The sequence below is a fragment of the Falco biarmicus genome, chromosome 1 (genome assembly GCF_023638135.1).
Source record: "Falco biarmicus isolate bFalBia1 chromosome 1, bFalBia1.pri, whole genome shotgun sequence".
Taxonomy (NCBI): Eukaryota; Metazoa; Chordata; class Aves; order Falconiformes; family Falconidae; genus Falco; species Falco biarmicus.
Genome location: NC_079288.1, coordinates 37,232,270 through 37,248,468, shown reverse-complemented (window position 1 = coordinate 37,248,468; position 16,199 = coordinate 37,232,270). Strand labels below are relative to the sequence as shown.

Sequence of the window (16,199 nt, the reverse complement as noted above, 5' to 3'; positions counted from 1 at the left end):
GCTTCCTACTGTCACTAATCAACATATTTTTCAAGACCTGCTGTCTTATGCATTACAGAGATAAATGGATTGGTATTTACAAAGCACTTTGGGGTCCTAAGGTGGAACTACAAAATATTGTGTGTATGTTTTGGAAAGGGCCTTGGAATAAGTTACATGGTACGGTGTCATTCTCAGTGATGCAAGTCCAACCACATCCTCCATCCCAATCCTCCTGAAGGCTCACTTTTTTCCCCCTCTGATGTTTGCAGATGTTAACTTGCATTGATCCTGTTCTCCTTTCTCCAATGTTCTTTTGGGTGGAGAAAAAGAGAATAAAATAATAAGCATAATGAAAAAAACCTCCAAACCTAACAACGAAGCATTTTAACACTGTGTCCCTCACAGTGCTCTGCTTTGTCTTATAAGTAACACACACTTAAAATTACAGCAACACACTAGAGGTAAACCAAGAGATGTCATCCCTTAGCGTGTCCAACACTGAGCTTGTTTCTTTTTTTCTTGTGGTTTTGATTAGCATTAGCACTATGCCTACAGTGGGCAGTTATGGAGCATAAAACCTGTGCCAGGTGACTTGAAAAGTCCCCCCTTTGGAGTATTTGCCACCCAAATCAGAGGGAGCAGGTGCGAGCAGGCAGCACTGCAGCAGTGAGTTTGGGCAGCATGGCAGGCAGCACCGGTGGCTTTCTGACAGCCCAGCCCTCGTCCAGGTATCTCAGGACACGCCAGAGGAGAGGGCCGGGATGCTGCCTCAGCACCACTGCTTCCGCTGGCCACGCAGCCCTTCCCTGCCTGCTGCAGTACCACCTCTGCACGTTGTTATTTATATTTCCCTCCTGCACCGGCCCAGCTGCCTCTTGGGGCACCTCCACCCAAAGTGGTGACTTCAGTCCTGTGGAATGATGAGTGGGTTATTCTGGAGAAGCAGCTCAGCCTGGAATGGTGGCAGTGGGAGCTCGGGCTGCTCTGCAGCCGCAGCTGGGATGCTGCATAGCTCAGTTCCCAGGGGTGGCTACTGCATCTCTGGTGTTGTGTCGCCGTGCCCAGGTACAGAGCCAGGAGACAGGGCAGTGTCACTGACCCAGCTCAGGAAACTGAGTGGGTGAATGGTGGTTTGGCAGAGCTAACAGGCAGAGGATGAATTTAACTCAGAGTTGCAGCCGCAGGCCCCAGGATGAGGCCATGGCATCAAAGGTACTGTTGCAAAGTATTGCTAGAACAAAGGTGTCCTGGTTCCTCTCCAGGAGAGACCAGGCATATCGGCACACAGAAAAGCAGCCACAGGAGAAAGGGAAGAAGGGTCCAGTGAGGATGGCATGGACCTGAGCTGTCAGTGCTTGGCTCTAGGCAGTAAGAGGGTACGGGGGAGACTGGCACTGGAAAAAGCAGAGCTAGAGAAGCACATGGGGAGCGTTGGGCAGCACATGCCTGGGACCCCGCTGTACCCTCTTGCAACGAGGGGGCATGGCAGCTGGCACCGGAGGTTTGGTGCATGACTCCGTTCCAATACGCCACAGATGAAGACAAATCCCTGGTCCCAGGGCAACACAGAGCGCGCTCGGGAGAGGCTGCAGCTTTCCCCTGCCTCCAGCTTTACAGGCGTTTTGTGTGTTCGTCGCCGAGCTCCTCCAGCTGCCCAGGCCGGGCTGCCCCAGAGCAGAGCGCACGGACCTGCGCTGGGAGCCACCCGCGTGTGGATGAACTCGTGTGGCAGCGGAGGGAGGCTGGAGCCTGGCACGGCTCAGTCTGTCAGCCCGAGCGAGCCAGAACCCGCGCGGGGGCTTGGGGGCCAGCCCGGCCCCCCGCGTACCCGGGGCCGCTGGGGCTCCGGCCCGGCGGCGGCTTTACCGCGGCCCGCCGGCCCGGGTCTCCCGTGCGGGGCGGCCCTCACCAGGTCCCGGCGGGTTGCGGCGGGGGGGGGGCGGCGGGCGCCGGGGCTCCCCGCTGCCCGGGCTGGGGGGCACGGGGCCGAGGCGGGCAGCCCCGGTCCTGCCCTGGAAGCGCCCTTTGGAGGGGAGGGCGGCGGCGGGGGCCGGTCCCGAGCCGGCGTTAACCCGCCCGGTGCCGGCGAAGCACCGGGGGGCCTCCGGGGTCCGCCGCGGCGAGCTCGAGCGCGGCGGGCCGGGCCCGGCTCCGCCGCTCTTTGTCCGCCGCCCCGGGGCAGGTGCGGGCGGCGCGGCCGGGGACAAAGCGGCCGCGGGGCTGCCGGGCCGCTCCCGCCGTGCCCGGGGCCGGGCGCGCTCCCCTGGCGCGGTGCGGGCGCGGCTCCCGGCGCTCGGCCCCGGCGCTGCCGGCGGGTTTTATGCGCAGGGCGGCCGGCGGGCCGGCGGGGGTGGGAGGAGCCGGGCAGGTTGTGCCCGCCGGGCCCTCCTCCCTCTCTCCCTCCCCGCCCGGCGGAGAGGGGTCGGGGGAGGGGGCAGCATGGCCTGTCCGTCCGGCCCCTTTTCCAGCGCTCATCTGCCCCGGGAGTGCGGCGCCGCTCCTCGCAGGGAGAAGAGGTCCGAATGGAGACAGACGGCAGCCAGCCCGGCCTCGCCTCCCCGGACTCCCCGCACGACCCCTGGTACCGCCACGGCAGCCGGCGGCGGCCGCCCCCCCGCCCCCCCCCCCCCCGCCCCCCGCTCCCCCCCCGGCCGCTGCCGCTCCCCCCCCCCCCCCCCCCCCCCCGGCCCCGGCCGCCCGGCCCGGGCAAGCGCGGCGGCGGCGGCGGCGGTGCCGTTGCCAACATGGCCGATCCGCGCCCTCCCCTCCCCGCCCGGCCCCGCCGCCGCCGCCGCCACCCCCGCGGGGCGCCGCGGCCCCCCGGCGCGGCCCCGCTCACCGCGCCTCTCCTTCCTCCCGCAGCAAGATGTTCATCGGGGGACTGAGCTGGCAGACCACGCAAGGTGAGCGCCGCGGCGGCCCCGCACCTGCCGCCGGGGCCGGGGGTGGCGGGGCCGGGGCCGGGGCCGAGCCCGGCGGGGGCGGCGGCGGCGGGGCCGGGCCGGGCTGGGATACCCACGGTGGGCGCTGTGCTTGCAGAGGGCTTGCGGGAGTACTTCAGCCAGTTCGGCGAGGTGAAGGAGTGTCTGGTGATGCGGGACCCGCTGACAAAGAGATCCAGGTGAGAGGCCGGGCCCGCGCCTCCCTTCGCCCCCGCCGCGGCCCGGCCGCCACTTTAACCAACTTTCTCTCTTCTCTCCGCATCCCCTCTCCTGCCCGGGCTGCGGGGCTCAGGGGCTTCGGGTTCGTCACGTTCATGGACCAGGCTGGCGTCGACAAGGTCCTGGCCCAATCCAGACATGAACTGGACTCCAAGACGGTGAGATGACTTCTCTCATCTCAGGGGTGCGTTGGCCGGCGGAGCGGCTGTGCTCGGAGCGGCCGTCGATGGCGGTGTTTGATTCCCTGTTAGAGGTTGTAAACTATCGATTCCCGATGCGGATCGATGGGCCCTTTCTCCGTCCCGCTCACCGGCCGGTAGCCCAGCAGCCACCCGCGCACCGGGCTCGCCGTCGGCCTGGGGCATGGCTCTGCGGGTCCTGGCGATGAATTTTCGTCCTGCCCATCGGTCATAAGGTGCCTCTGAGGAGTGACCGTGGCCTTCTCGGAGCTAGGACACCTGAGGGTATTTTGGGGCCAGGATTCGCACGGGGAAACGGCTGTGGCTGCATTTGGGGAGAGGGGAGCCGCCCCTTCCCCCCGAGCGCTGCTGAGTGCTGCTCCCTCCCCAGGGGTGCCATTCCTGGCACCCAGGCCCTGCTTCCCTTGGCCACGGTGGCCTGCACCCTCCCCTTGGCTGAGACCCTTCGTGCTTCGCACCCAAGAGACTCTCCCGTGGTTTCCCTGGGCGAAGTTTTTTGTAACGGTCATGGAGGTTCAAGACTTTATTGTCTCTGAGTGTGGCCAGCGCCCGCCCATGTGGGCCACCACCAGCCTCTCAGAGCGGCTGCAGCTCCGGCCCGTGCTCTGCGAGTGGGGGCTGATTAGAGGCCTTGGCTGGGCTAGCAGAAATGTTTCAGTGGCTCCCTGGGTTGGTGGCGTATCATGCCCGGTCCTGCCTTGCAAATCTGTGGTACTCGGGAGATGTGCAGGCTGTTTCGGGGGGTGGGGGTGAGATGTCTGAGTGGGAGGTCCCTTCTCTTCAGTTTTAGTGACTTGCCTTTCCCTGAATTCCTTTTCCGTAGTGCTGCCCTGGGGTGAAGGTGAGGGTAGAGATGGGGGAGCGGCAGGGGCTGCGAGGGGGTGGCACTGTGAGGAGGGGGGATGTTCTGGCTCCGGGCACGGGCTGCTGAGGAGTCCAAACATGCAACTTTATTTCTTCCAGCGCGTGGCTCAGGCGTCCTAGCCTTTATCTTGGCAGAAGGGAGAGGGCGGGAGAGTGAGACCCCCTTTCTTAGGGTTTACGGTGTGAGTTGCAGCGAGATTTATGTCTGTTCCTGTTTAACTGCCTGGGTCGCTCCCTTTGATGTGCACAGGTCCTTCCTCCCCACGGGAGCTCCCGGTTAAACCTACCCCAGCCTTCCTGGCCAGGGCTGGGTCCCCAGGACTCGCAGCCCTCCTCCTTTCAGGAGTGATGTAAAGTGAGTTTTGCTCTGGGGGAGGGTTATGGCAAAGTCTTCTGAGGAGGGCCCAGGGCTTTCTTTTTTTCTCATTCTTTTTTTTTTTTTTTTTACTAGCCTGTGTAAACATGGTGTCTGCTCAGCTAGTCCCGTCATGAGTCTGTGGGCTGGCATAGGCCCCTCTTGGAAAGGCAAGTGATGGATGTCTGTTGTAGCACCGGTCCCGAAAGCGTTTTGGGGCTAGGGGAGAGCCAAACCCCACAGTCTCCATTCTTCTCCCCAAACTGCCGCTGCTGCCTGTGTGAAGCCACTCTGCAGCCCACCATGCAGCCCGCGAGGGAGGGCCGGGCAGGGCTGGGCAGGGGCAGCCGGGCAGGCGCTGCAGGAGAACAGAAGGGCCTCGTGGTGCAGGGCGCGTGGGGACCGGCCAGCCATTGAAATTCCCAGCTGCATCTGCTCCGCTCGCCCTGCCGGTGCGGCAGGGAGAATGGGGGCAGTTTTGCCAGGGCCCTTCCTTTGTTAGGAACTTTGATCCTCTCCTCCTTTCCTTCTTACTTCTTATTTGGTGCAGTTTTCAGCCGGGTCGGATGTATTTGGTGTTTTGCCTGGTGATGGGTTCGTCTTGTGGTATGGCATGGAGGCTCCATATGCCTTCTCCCTGCTGGAGCTGAAAGGCTCTGCTGCAAGTCATGGGTTAAATGACACAAACTCAGCTGAATCCAAATTTAGGGTTTTATGAAACTTGCAGGAAAAGGCCTGGTGTCAGGACAGCCTTCTGTCAAGGCTCGGTGTCTCCTGGCAAGCAGCACTTGATAGGCAGTGTCTGCCCAACTTGTTGCTTCATTGTTTTCCGATTCTTCCTACCCTAACGAGGGCTGTTGGCCTGATTCTCTGGGGAAACCTTTGTGCTTTTCAGGCTCCTCTTTGTTTGTAAGCTAGATAGTAGCAGCCTATGGGGTTATTTATGAAAATGCTTGATATGAGATTGGCTTCGCAGGCTCAAGGTGAAAGATTTGTGTGACTGTAAAGCTGCAGCTGGCCACTGCCTTGAGCTTCTTCTTTATGTGCTCTGGGAAGAGCAGGCTTGGCGGTGCTGGGTCGCCCTGTTGTCTCTTTGTTGCCATTACTCAGTTTTTGCTGGGTTTGTCTTTTGTGGTGGAGGGAGCGATCGGCACCTTTTGGGCAGTGCAGACCAGCGGAGCGGAGGTAGCCGTGGAGGTGCGATGAACGAACAAATCCAGTTCTGAGGTCTCACGGGCCCTTCCCTGTCCTCCCCCTGCTTTGGGGCACTGATGCCAGCCGGGTTAATGCAGGAGTTACGTGACTTGAGCTATTAAATGGTGCTGTAGGTGGCCTAAAGAACGTTAATGAGGAGCCCAGCCGGCCCGCCGGTACACCTGTGACATTGGTGGGACTCCTATCCCCCAAGCTGTACGGGGTGAAGTGGAAGCGGTCTGAGCTCAAGTGACTTCCACTCACCGCAGCCTGATCTTGGGGGTTTGTTTTTTGGATACAATCTGAGCAGCTCTGAATGCTCTTACCCTTAGCAGATTTCTATCTAGGTTTGTAAAAAGGATCCATTACGTCAGCGGGTGACACTGAAACACAACTTCTCCAGAGCTGTTCATTTTAACACCAGAAATGCAGGAATAAGGTACCAGTGCTTTTGCATTAATTAGGAGGACTCCAGCCACCGAGAAGCAGTCCAGTTCGAGCAACTGGAGTCCGGCACTGAACTTTCTCCCCTCCTTGTGTTCCCAGGGCTGCCCCTGCAGTCGGTTGCCCTGGCCTCCCTCTACCTGCAACAATAGCTGGTTGTGCAGAAGAATTTGTGAAATGACTGCCTGCTCCCTCCAGCCAGGAGGACACGTTATCTCTGCCCAGTTGATCACACTCAGGCTAATGAGAAAATGAGGCTGAGCTTAGCATTGCCGAGTATGAAAGCATCTTCTTGGCAGGAGCTGAATGACACTGGCTGAGAAGTAAAAGACAGTAGATTATTGTTTTTGCTTATTATCTGCCATCAACCTCCTGGTCTCCTGCCGTCCCCTGTCCTCAGAATTCACTGTGGGTGTCTGCACTAGCCAGGAAGCGGTGGGTGGGTGGGTGGGTGCGTGGGGAGGGGAGGGACAGTTCAGATGCCCCAGGGAGGCACTGGAGGGTATGCTAATCTGCTGGCGTTTGGAGCTTGGGGAAGGAGGTTTATTTTTGAGTTTATTTGTGCTCTTCACTTTTGCCTCTGTTTACTTACGTGCTGAGTTTATTTATGTTGTAGGCTGTGAGTCAGGATGGAGGTGGGGAAGGCAGGGAGAGAAGCTGGTGGAAGGGCGCAGGGAGGCCAAGCTCTGGGGCTGTGTGACAAGTGAAAGGATGCGGGACAGTGGCCAGGCTGGAAAGCTGAACAAAGCCGTGAGAGGAGCTGGAGAAACACAGCTTCCTTTTGGGCTGTTTCAGCTGCCGGGCTGATGGGACGACGCTCCAGGCTGCCCTCCCAGCTGCAGCCTGCCCGAGTGTGGGGATGAGCCAGACCTGCCTTTAACCACAGGTCTTTGTAAGCTGATTTGTAGGTCTGGATCATCCCCGATGTGATGTAACTTTGCAGGAGTTGCTGTAAAAATAGGCTAAAAAGAAAGAGGTAGTGGCTGAGGAGGAGAGGAGGCTTCATGGGTGTTTGGCTTGCAGCTGCATTAGTGTTGTCCCAGCTTTTGTGGTGGTGGTGGTAGTGTGAGGCCAATGCAAGCACGCGCTCATCCGTGCTGAGCCCAGCAGAATGTGCGGCACCTGGATGGCAGCACGGGGACTGGCAGCTCCGGCCGGCAGCAGGTTTATAGAGAAGCTGAACAGGCACAATGGAGGGCTCAGCCTGTGGATGGGAGGCATCCCGTCATTGTGTGCAGCGCAGCCTGGGGAGAGGGGCAGCACGCTGCCCTGCAGCCACGGCCTTCGCAGCCTGGGGGGCTTTGGACTCCTCGGTTTAATTTGTGCTGTTCTGTCTGCTCTTTTATTTCTTCACCCTGTGTTTTGTGGGATGAAATGTTTGGCTTTTTGTGCGCTGCCTCTTTTTTGTCCTGTTACTGGCCAGGTGAGCTCTGTACTTGTAGGTAGAGTGAAGGGGGAGAGCCCAAAGGCAAAAGAAAGCACTTTTAATATTAGGCCGGTGATGCAGAGCACCCAAGGGCAGGCCGAGTGGGAGGGTGCAGCCCAGCCTGTTAATCCCAGCATGTGATGGGCTCTCTGGTGCATCTGGCCAGCGTTCAGCCAGAGCCGGACCACTGCATGCTGGGACTTGTAGTCTCCCTGGATTACACCTTACTGAGAGGGAAAGATGTCTGCAGTCAGCTTCATTTTATGCACCTCAGGTAGATTCTTTGGGTTTTTAGCAAGGTGCCACGTGGGCAGACACAGCCATGTGCATGGAGGAAACCCTGCGCCTGTCAATAGGCAGCAAAAGCGTGTTCACCTGTTCTTCCCCACGTCTCTTTCAGATTGACCCGAAGGTAGCGTTCCCCCGCCGAGCACAGCCCAAGGTAAGCACTGCGGGCAGCCCTTGCCACCCCAAAGGGTGAAATTCATGGTGGTGAATCTTGTCCCTCTGTGCAAGGTTGCTAGTGCGCGTAATGGAGTCGCTTCCTGGGGTTTGCTGAGGACTCAGCTGGAGCGGGGGCCGTTATGCTGCACCACCAGCTTGATGCACTATGCTGCGGCACACTCCTGTCAGGCTTGTGGTGTGGCGCTGGAGGAACTGGGAGATCCCTCCGTTGTACTTAAGGATGTGCTCACTGGAGCTGATGAAATAAACGATGCCCAGGCTCAACTTCATCCTTCTGTGGCTGCAGCCAGTGGCTGGAAGTTTCAGGCCTTAGCTGATACAGAATAGCTCCATGCTGCAGTGTTACGTAGGTGGAAGAGGGTTGTGCGGATGCACATGCATGTGTACGAACAGGTGTATGGCAGGGAGGGGGAGAGGGATTTCATTTTGTGAAATTCTTGTGTGCTTCAGCACTGGAAAAGGCAGAAGGAGTTTGGTGTTGGACCTTATCTACAAGAGGCTCTAGCACTGAAGTGCACGGTTGCAGGAATTTTTTCCGGGTGTGCAGCTAGAAACTTTTAACTGAGGAGCCTGCAGCAGGCTGGAGACTGCCTTTAGACTTTGGGTCTCCCTTTAACTTTGCTTTTGGATGGGAGTTGTAAAGTTTAGAGTCTCTCTTGCAAGTGCTGTCATGGGAGAAAGAGCTGGGGAGAAGCAGTGTCAAGAAGCAGAGAGGGAAGAGGAGACTGGTGCTGGGAGGGAAGTAAGGGGGATCAGGCACTGAGAACAATTGGTGAGCAGGTATCCTGAGTAACTGGAGCCAGGAAGCACATGGTAGGAATTGGGTTAATTCCATTAAGCAGTTTGGTGACAGAAGGTGCTTTAGTGTTAGAACGGGCTGCTCTCCAAGCCAGGGAATTGCTGCGGATTAGCCCTATGCTCCTTGGGGTAATTAGGACCATGTGTTCCTCTGAGAGCAGGGGTGTAGCCAAGCAGCCAAGGGGAGGATGCAGCTGGAGAGCCGATTCAAAGGATGTCGGTGTGCCTCAGCCTGGTAGCAATGGCCCCTCTCAGGGCAGTTAGTTTTCTTCCTTGTCACAGCTGCATGAGTGACATGGGGCAGAGGGATCTTCTCTTTACCTTCTTGCAAAGGCAGAAAAGATTTAACTGGGATTTGACTGGACTTCCTTTAAGTGACTCGGGAATGGGGGTGAAATAAGGCTTATTCCGTGTAAGACTGGGTGCTGTGTGATTTGTGAGCTAGGAGAGCGAAGCCTTGGGAGCCTTCCTGCGCTGGCAGGCCTCCTGCCCGTCTTTCCGCTCTGGGAAGCAGAGCAGGCGTCTCTGGAAGAACCTTCAGGAGGCTGGCTGCGAGAAGTGGCAGGCCTGCTGGAGGGCTGGGGAGGGTGCAGTCGTGCCCCACGTCTTCGGGGTGGTGTCAATGTGCCAAGGGAGTGGCAGCAGGTTAGCGAGGGCAGAGGCTGGTAATGTGCTGTCTGATGAGGAGGCAGTGGCTGGGCACCGGTCAGTGTGATGGGGTGGTGGGAGAGCGAGAGCGTGAACTGGGGTCTGGCGTGGAACAGATCTGCCAGCCGTGTTTGGCCAGGGAGCTTCAAGAGGGTGGAGGCTCAGCTGCAGCAAAGAGGCAGGCGCTTCCTGGCAGCGGAGGGGACTTACTGGCCTTTTGAATCTCATTCTCATCTTGCTCTGGGTTTATTCGGTGAATTCCTGTCCTTCCCCTTTCCAGATGGTGACCCGAACGAAGAAGATATTTGTGGGTGGTCTGTCCGTGAACACTACTGTGGAGGATGTGAAACAGTATTTCGAACAGTTTGGGAAGGTAAGTCTCCTGAGTGGTGTTGGATCAAAGCTGTTGCTTCTGGGGCAAAATGGAGTTTTCTGAACTTCTGTGGAGGCGGGGTTAGGAGCTTGTGAGTCTTTTGCAGAGGGTTAAGCAGATTGAAGGTCAGTTACAGATGCTGGGTGGCTGTAATGTCTTTGTAGGGGCTACAGCCAGTGACTCCTGCCCTGTGATTATTTGAAAGAATTTGTGCTTGTTCCTGGAGTCAATAGGACCTGGGCTAAGGGAAGTGGTTTTCTGTGGTTTTCCTATCCAGAGGCCTCTTGTGGCCTGTAGATTTGCGTTTTGTTCAAATGTTTGTAGACACTTTTAACAGAGTGGCTGCAGCATCAAACCTATGATGTTGGCCTGTTTCTAACACAAAGCCTTGTGATTGATATTTTGGTAATCCTTTATTAAGAATTAGCCTTTTGGTCCTGAAACTTCTCCTGCTGAGTCTTGTGCAAGTAGTGATGTTAGTTTTGGATATTTGAAGAAAATCTGGCACTATGACTCTCCCTTGTGTTGGCCTGGCTCTTCTGTGCCAGCTGGTGGCTCAGGGAAGGGTGGGCTTCTGTGGATGGAAGTCACTTGTGGCATGGTCCATGCCAGCCAGGTGTACAAACTGTGAGCTGGGACCGAATCGGAGGATAGAAGGGGGCTCGATCTTGGCCCTTCAGCTGCATCAGGAGGTTGTGAGCATCTCCAGGAGTAATCTCACTAGTACTGGATTGAAGGATCCCAAGATTTTTAATGGGATCAGGAACTGAAGGGGATCATTGTACCCAGATGCTGAATGTGGTCACCTCTGGGGGCAGGGCTCTGTGACTGTGTCACTGTTGTTCGGTGGTGGTGTGCATAGGTTTGCTGTTTGGGGCAGGAAGTGTTGGATTCTGTTCCTGCTGGGCTAGGGGAGCAGAACACAGTCTGGTGGGCAGTAATTGGGACAGGACCTTGCTGATAGCATCATGGATGTGAAGGAAAGTACCATGAAAACTGTAGAGCATGAGGGATGGCTTTGGTATTAATTTTCTTCAGAAAGATCCTGCAAAAGGGTGAAGTTATGCTAAGGCACATTAATTGGTGAAAGGGAGTTTTGTAGCCACCTTTGCTATATCGTTGGAACTTTTGGGCAGAAAGTTTGGAACGAGTGTTTGCTCAGTGCCTTTGTTCAGCTTCTGAAGTCAAATCTGCATGTCCTGGTGTGCTGTAGTGACTGTGAAGTGGAACTCCTTTGTATTTCTGCTCAGTCCTAAGAGAAAGTGGCAGTAGCAAAAGCGGTCAGATACCCCCATGTTTGCTAGTCATTAGCTCTGTGTGGTTTTATTTTCTATTAGAAATAAGCAAATTCTGTTGTGTCCCCAAGAGCTTTTACATGGTGTCACTGAAGGTGTCACCACTAAAGGTGGTGTTGTCCACGTGTCTGTGTAGTCTGAAGGTTGTTTGACTTGCCATGTGCTCCTGTACTGCTGATGGATGTGTTTTGATCAGAAAACAAAATGTTTTGGGTGTAATCCCCTTTTAACCTTAACTGTACGTCTGTTAATTTGAAGCAGAAGCACGTCATGTAGCACTGTGTTTACAAGCGGTTACAGTTGCTCTAGCTTGAGAAGTACTGTCCAGTTCTTTTGGGGTGTTACGCTGTTATGTTGCTCTTGTTTAATGGTCATGTGCTGAAAGGTGTCCTGACGTCAGGAGACTGGCAAGAACTGGTTGTGTCAGATTGTTTTCTTGGGACTGGGCAGAAGGGAGAGTTCTGCATTGCTTGGTGCAATTCATTTCTGAAGAACCAGCATCCTGGACTACACCTGGTGCTCAAAAACCTGCGTGAGGCTGATGCAGTCAGCCTCCTGGCTCTGGGGAGTTTTCATGGGCTGAGGTCAAGGCTGGTCAGATTGAGTCTCCATTTTTGGGGCAGTTGTCTGACTCATCTGGCCCCTTCAGCTGAGGAGAGCCTCCTCAGAGCTCTTGTATAAAGCGTTGCTCCTGGCCTGTGACCATCTTCTAGTTTAAGCCTCAAATAATTCACTGAAGGCCAGGAGCACTGTTTCCTGAGAAATTCTCTCCGGTTGGTAGCTCCATATGGCTGATGTGCAGATCAGTGGGAAAGTGTGTTTCAGAGGAAAGCCTCCGTGGCCATCAGCTCCGGAGTTCTGAGCTCTGAATGTGCCGCTCTGTGGTTTGTACAGCTGAGAGAAGCCTGTTGCCTTCAGTTTCAGATGTGACTCATGGAGAACATGATTTTGATACACAGACTCTTCTGGTATTTGTTTATGATACTCTGGGGCCTCCTAGCTTTCAGAGGTCTCCTAGGATCTCTTCTTTAGAGGTGCCCTTGGCACCTGACTCTGTGGTCTTCATCTCCTCAATTTATAGCATCTTTAAGTGAGAGGTGTGGAAACTTCAGTCGTGTTACCCTTATCTTGGAAAGTCTATCTGAAAAAAAAATTTTCTAAGTCATTTGGGTCAGTACTATTTCTGGAATTGGATTTGGACTGTGTGAAAAGGAATTGTTAAGGATGCCCCTTTAAAGCATTGCCTTGGAGGACTTACCCTGAGGAAATAGCTTTGTCTATTTCCTCCTTCTTCCAAGTGGCCCACATTTTTCTGGGATCTGGCAGGAGAAAAATCTTTCCTCTTCCCTGTGCATGGAGGCATGGGAACACTTAGGATCTAGAGAGGAAAGAGCAGGGAGCACCAAGTCATCCTGTGTTGATTCCTCAAGATCAAGGTACTGGGTTCCCAGGAGTGATTTTTAGTCAATTTTTGAGAATCCAGTGGGAAGCTCAGTTTGGGTCTTGGCTTCAGGAAGAGACAGATCATCCTCTGGCTGAGGACAAGAGAATATAGCCTGCTGAATGGGTTTTGTGTGAAGGTTATCTTTTAGGTAACCCTCAGGCCCCAAGCCTAAGTGTGTGTTAGATTGGCCACCACTTAAGGCCTTTAAATTAGGATAGATGCTTTTTGAAAAATACATTTTAGCACAGACAGAAAACATGCACATGCTGTAGGAATTACGAGAGGAAGTGCTATGGCCTGCAGTACAGATGAGGTCAAATTAGATTATCATAATGTTCCTCCGGTCCAAATCCGTGAACTGCAGTTCGCAAGTCTACCAAGGTCACTGGCATCAGTGCATCACGGGTCAGAAGCAACACACCTCATGTGTCCATTAGCAGGAAAAAAATGAAAGTTTGGTTGAGCTGGAGATAAAATAGTTTCCCATTTCATAAAACAAAATTCCCAAGTCTGATTTTTCCATTTTGGTATTTTCACTTACTCTCCTATTTTTGTTTTGTTTTCTTTTCTTTCCTTGCTGTGTCCAAAACCTTCTCTAAGTTTTGTAAAATGGAAGTGTCAAAATAAAAATGAAAATGTGTGAGGAGGAAATCCATGAGTATTACTTAGGGATAAAGGAAGAAAGGGGGAGGCTTGCGCCCCAGTTCTTCATATCAAAATGCTTGGTTTTAACAGGTACAAAGGGTGGAGCTTCAAAGAGGATCCCAAATACAGTGTGAGTTTCTCTGCTTCAAAGAAGGATAACCTTTTTTTTTTTCTCTTCCAAAACTGTGAATGAAAAATATGGGCTGCTGTTTTCCTGGGGAAGAAAATACAAAGGGTTTTTTTTAGTACAGTGAGAGAGACTGAGAAGTGCTCTCAAGCTGGCTATGGTTTGTCAGGTGCAGCTGCTGGGGCTTTGAACATAGTGGGATTTCTAGGAAACACTTCTGGCTCCAGAACTTGAATCTCTCTGAGATGCAAGCTAGGGCCATGGACATGCTTTCTAAAGGAGATTATTTTTTCAACTGTAGGACAGAAGTCCTGGAAAGACTTGTGTTCACAGTATGTGTAGCCAAGTGTCTTGGCTTAAGTTGGATGATGTTGGACATCTTTATAGACTGCACAAGGAAGTATTTCAACAGCCTGTCTAGATTCAGGCTGCCGCCCTCACTGAAACCCAAAACAGAGAAGGTGTCTTGCACCTACCACCTCAGGCATAGCTAGTCCTCTGTCTAGTTCAACATGTATGAGGATGCCTCAGAGGAGCTCAGGTCCCAGCTTCCTCCTTTTCTACTTCAACCTGTGGGAACATATTGTTCTGTATTATTTTTTTGAGGGAAAAAGATTTGTCCGTCAGAGTGATTTCTTTGGACCACCGGGTCTGATCTTGTGAGCAAGGTTATTTGTTTCAAATTGTAACTGAAAAAAACTCAGATCATCTTTCTTTTTCAAGGGCTAGTCTGAAGTTTAGTGGTAGAGAAAGTCAAATTGCAAGATAGGAGGCTCAGCACAAATAAGGTCTTTTTGTCATGGAGCTTAACTAAGCTGTGAAATCTTTGCCCCAGGATGTTGTTGCTAAAATTTGCATAGACTCCAAAATGATTGGATGTATTTATGGAAGGTCTTTTTAAATACGCAGACACCCCTTTAAGTTCAGGAAATCCCCAGATCACAAATGACTTAGAATATGATGGAGTATTCTGGGGTCTGTTGCAATACCCTTGCCTTGTCTTTGTGCTCTTCCAAAGGTGTCTGTTGTTGGTTGGTATCTTGTGGGGTGCTGGGCAAGGTAGAGTTTTGCTCTAACTTGGTGCAGCCAGTCTTCTGTCTGTCACTGGGAGAGAAGTTGATCATTCCAGGAACTGGAAATGCAGAGGTACTGGAAGAAATGGGGGCCTGGACCCAATTCAGGTGTTTGCACTCACAGTTTTCTTGTGTGCTTTTGCATTTCGTGAAGCAGCAGTGCAAGAAATATATTCACAGTGACATCTTTGCATGACTCACTAATCAGTTGTGGCTCCGAGGGTGATTGAAAAGTGCTCAAAACCAGCCTGCATCTCCCCCGGGGCCTGCAGGTGATATGTGGATGAGTCGGTCATGAAAGCTCAGCCTCTCTGTGAAGCAGTTGTGCCCAGAGAGAGATCTGCTCTCTAAAAATATCCTGGAAGCAAACAAGAAAAAAGATCTGCTGAGGTCTGAGGACGATTCTGACCTTTAGGCTGCCATCTAATATACTCTGTCCAAATTCTGGACCATTTGCTTGAGGCAGGTTTTGAGATCTCATTCAGGCAATGACTCTAGTACTGTCCTGACCAAGAGAAAACCACTGTATCAGAGGTGCTGGATTTGATGAGGGTTTGCATGTCTGTCACAAATGCATATTCATGTACACCTGCCAGAAAAATGGTGTGGTTGACTTGGGTATATGAAAGAGTTTTCCCTGCTGACTAATTGGAGAACCTTTAGATACTGATGGGGAATTTCTTTAAAGGAAGACTTGTTCCTATGCTTACAGCGCGCATGGTTTCCCTCACTTTGGATCAGGAGAATGTTAATTAATTAATCCTTAATCTGCTGCTCTCTGGAAATTTCAGGGATCAGAGCTACTTGTCAACCTGCTGTGGATTTCCAAACTGGATTTTGGATTTTCTTCCACAGATCAGAGGGCAATTTATGCAAATTCTCATGCGTAACATGGTTGCAATGAACAGATGGGGAGGGGAGGAGAAGGGGAATCTGATCACCTCTCTTGCGGCAGTAGGCAGTTTGGCTTGTGGTAACAATGCCTCTGGAACAAAGGGTTCTCTGTGCTCCGCATCTGGTAGGCAGATAGCCAAAAATGCTCTAGTGGTAATGGTCATTCAGGTCTTTAGTGGTTCATTTGATATTTACCAGGTGCCCGCGGCACAGCACAAGAGCGGGCAGGAACACCCAGACAGGCTGTCCTGCTCACCTGTGGCACAGAGTGGGCTCTGTCCCTTGGCCGAGTCTCATTCCCAGAGTTTTGAGAACAGGTCTGCAGAGCCGAGTAGAGAAGGGTCTTCCTGGCACTGGACAGGCACAGCATGCCTGCTCCTTGGAGCTGGGCTCTGGGTTGGTGCATCCTCGTCCCCAGAATCGACCTGTCCTGTTAGAGCAGCTGGGAGAACCTTGTAGGGTTGCTAATGTCCTCTTGACAGGATGGTTGAGCAGTTTCTAGGTCATTTGCTTTATATTTCCCATGTTGAAGCTGTCTCAGCAGTTTTTATTCTTCTGATTTTTCTACAAATATGTTGCCATGGTTCCTTCTAGGACCAGCCCAGCCATCTTTAGTTGCTGTTCAGGTGGAAGATGCCCATCTCTGCAAAGCCTTTGCTTGAATATTTACAACTTTCTTCAAGATCTGCCCATGTGGAAGTACATCCAACATTTTTTATCAATCTTGTGTTGGAATTACTATTTTTTTTAAATCTGCATGAAGCTGTCATTGGCTTCCTCTGTTGCAGACACCTGTGACTGTCCCAGGAAG

At 53.4% G+C, this 16,199-nt stretch overlaps 1 protein-coding gene across 4 annotated transcripts in view; it reads left to right on the top strand.

Moving 5' to 3' along the window:
- The first annotated feature begins 2,030 nt into the window (after positions 1 to 2,030).
- The window catches only part of MSI1 (musashi RNA binding protein 1), a 31,592-nt gene continuing 17,423 nt past the window's right edge, over positions 2,031 to 16,199 (top strand). Inside the window, exons 1-6 of one of the 4 annotated variants that reach the window (XM_056343900.1) lie at positions 2,031 to 2,563; positions 2,845 to 2,885; positions 3,022 to 3,103; positions 3,217 to 3,301; positions 8,027 to 8,068; positions 9,818 to 9,910. In XM_056343900.1, the coding sequence (XP_056199875.1) occupies positions 2,505 to 2,563; positions 2,845 to 2,885; positions 3,022 to 3,103; positions 3,217 to 3,301; positions 8,027 to 8,068; positions 9,818 to 9,910 (402 nt within the window). In that variant the 5' untranslated portion in view covers positions 2,031 to 2,504. Of the gene's footprint in view, positions 2,564 to 2,844; positions 2,886 to 3,021; positions 3,104 to 3,216; positions 3,328 to 8,026; positions 8,069 to 9,065; positions 9,149 to 9,817; positions 9,911 to 16,199 lie in introns of those variants that run through there. The other 3 variants (XM_056343891.1, XM_056343910.1, XM_056343919.1) reach the window with 3 other exon arrangements.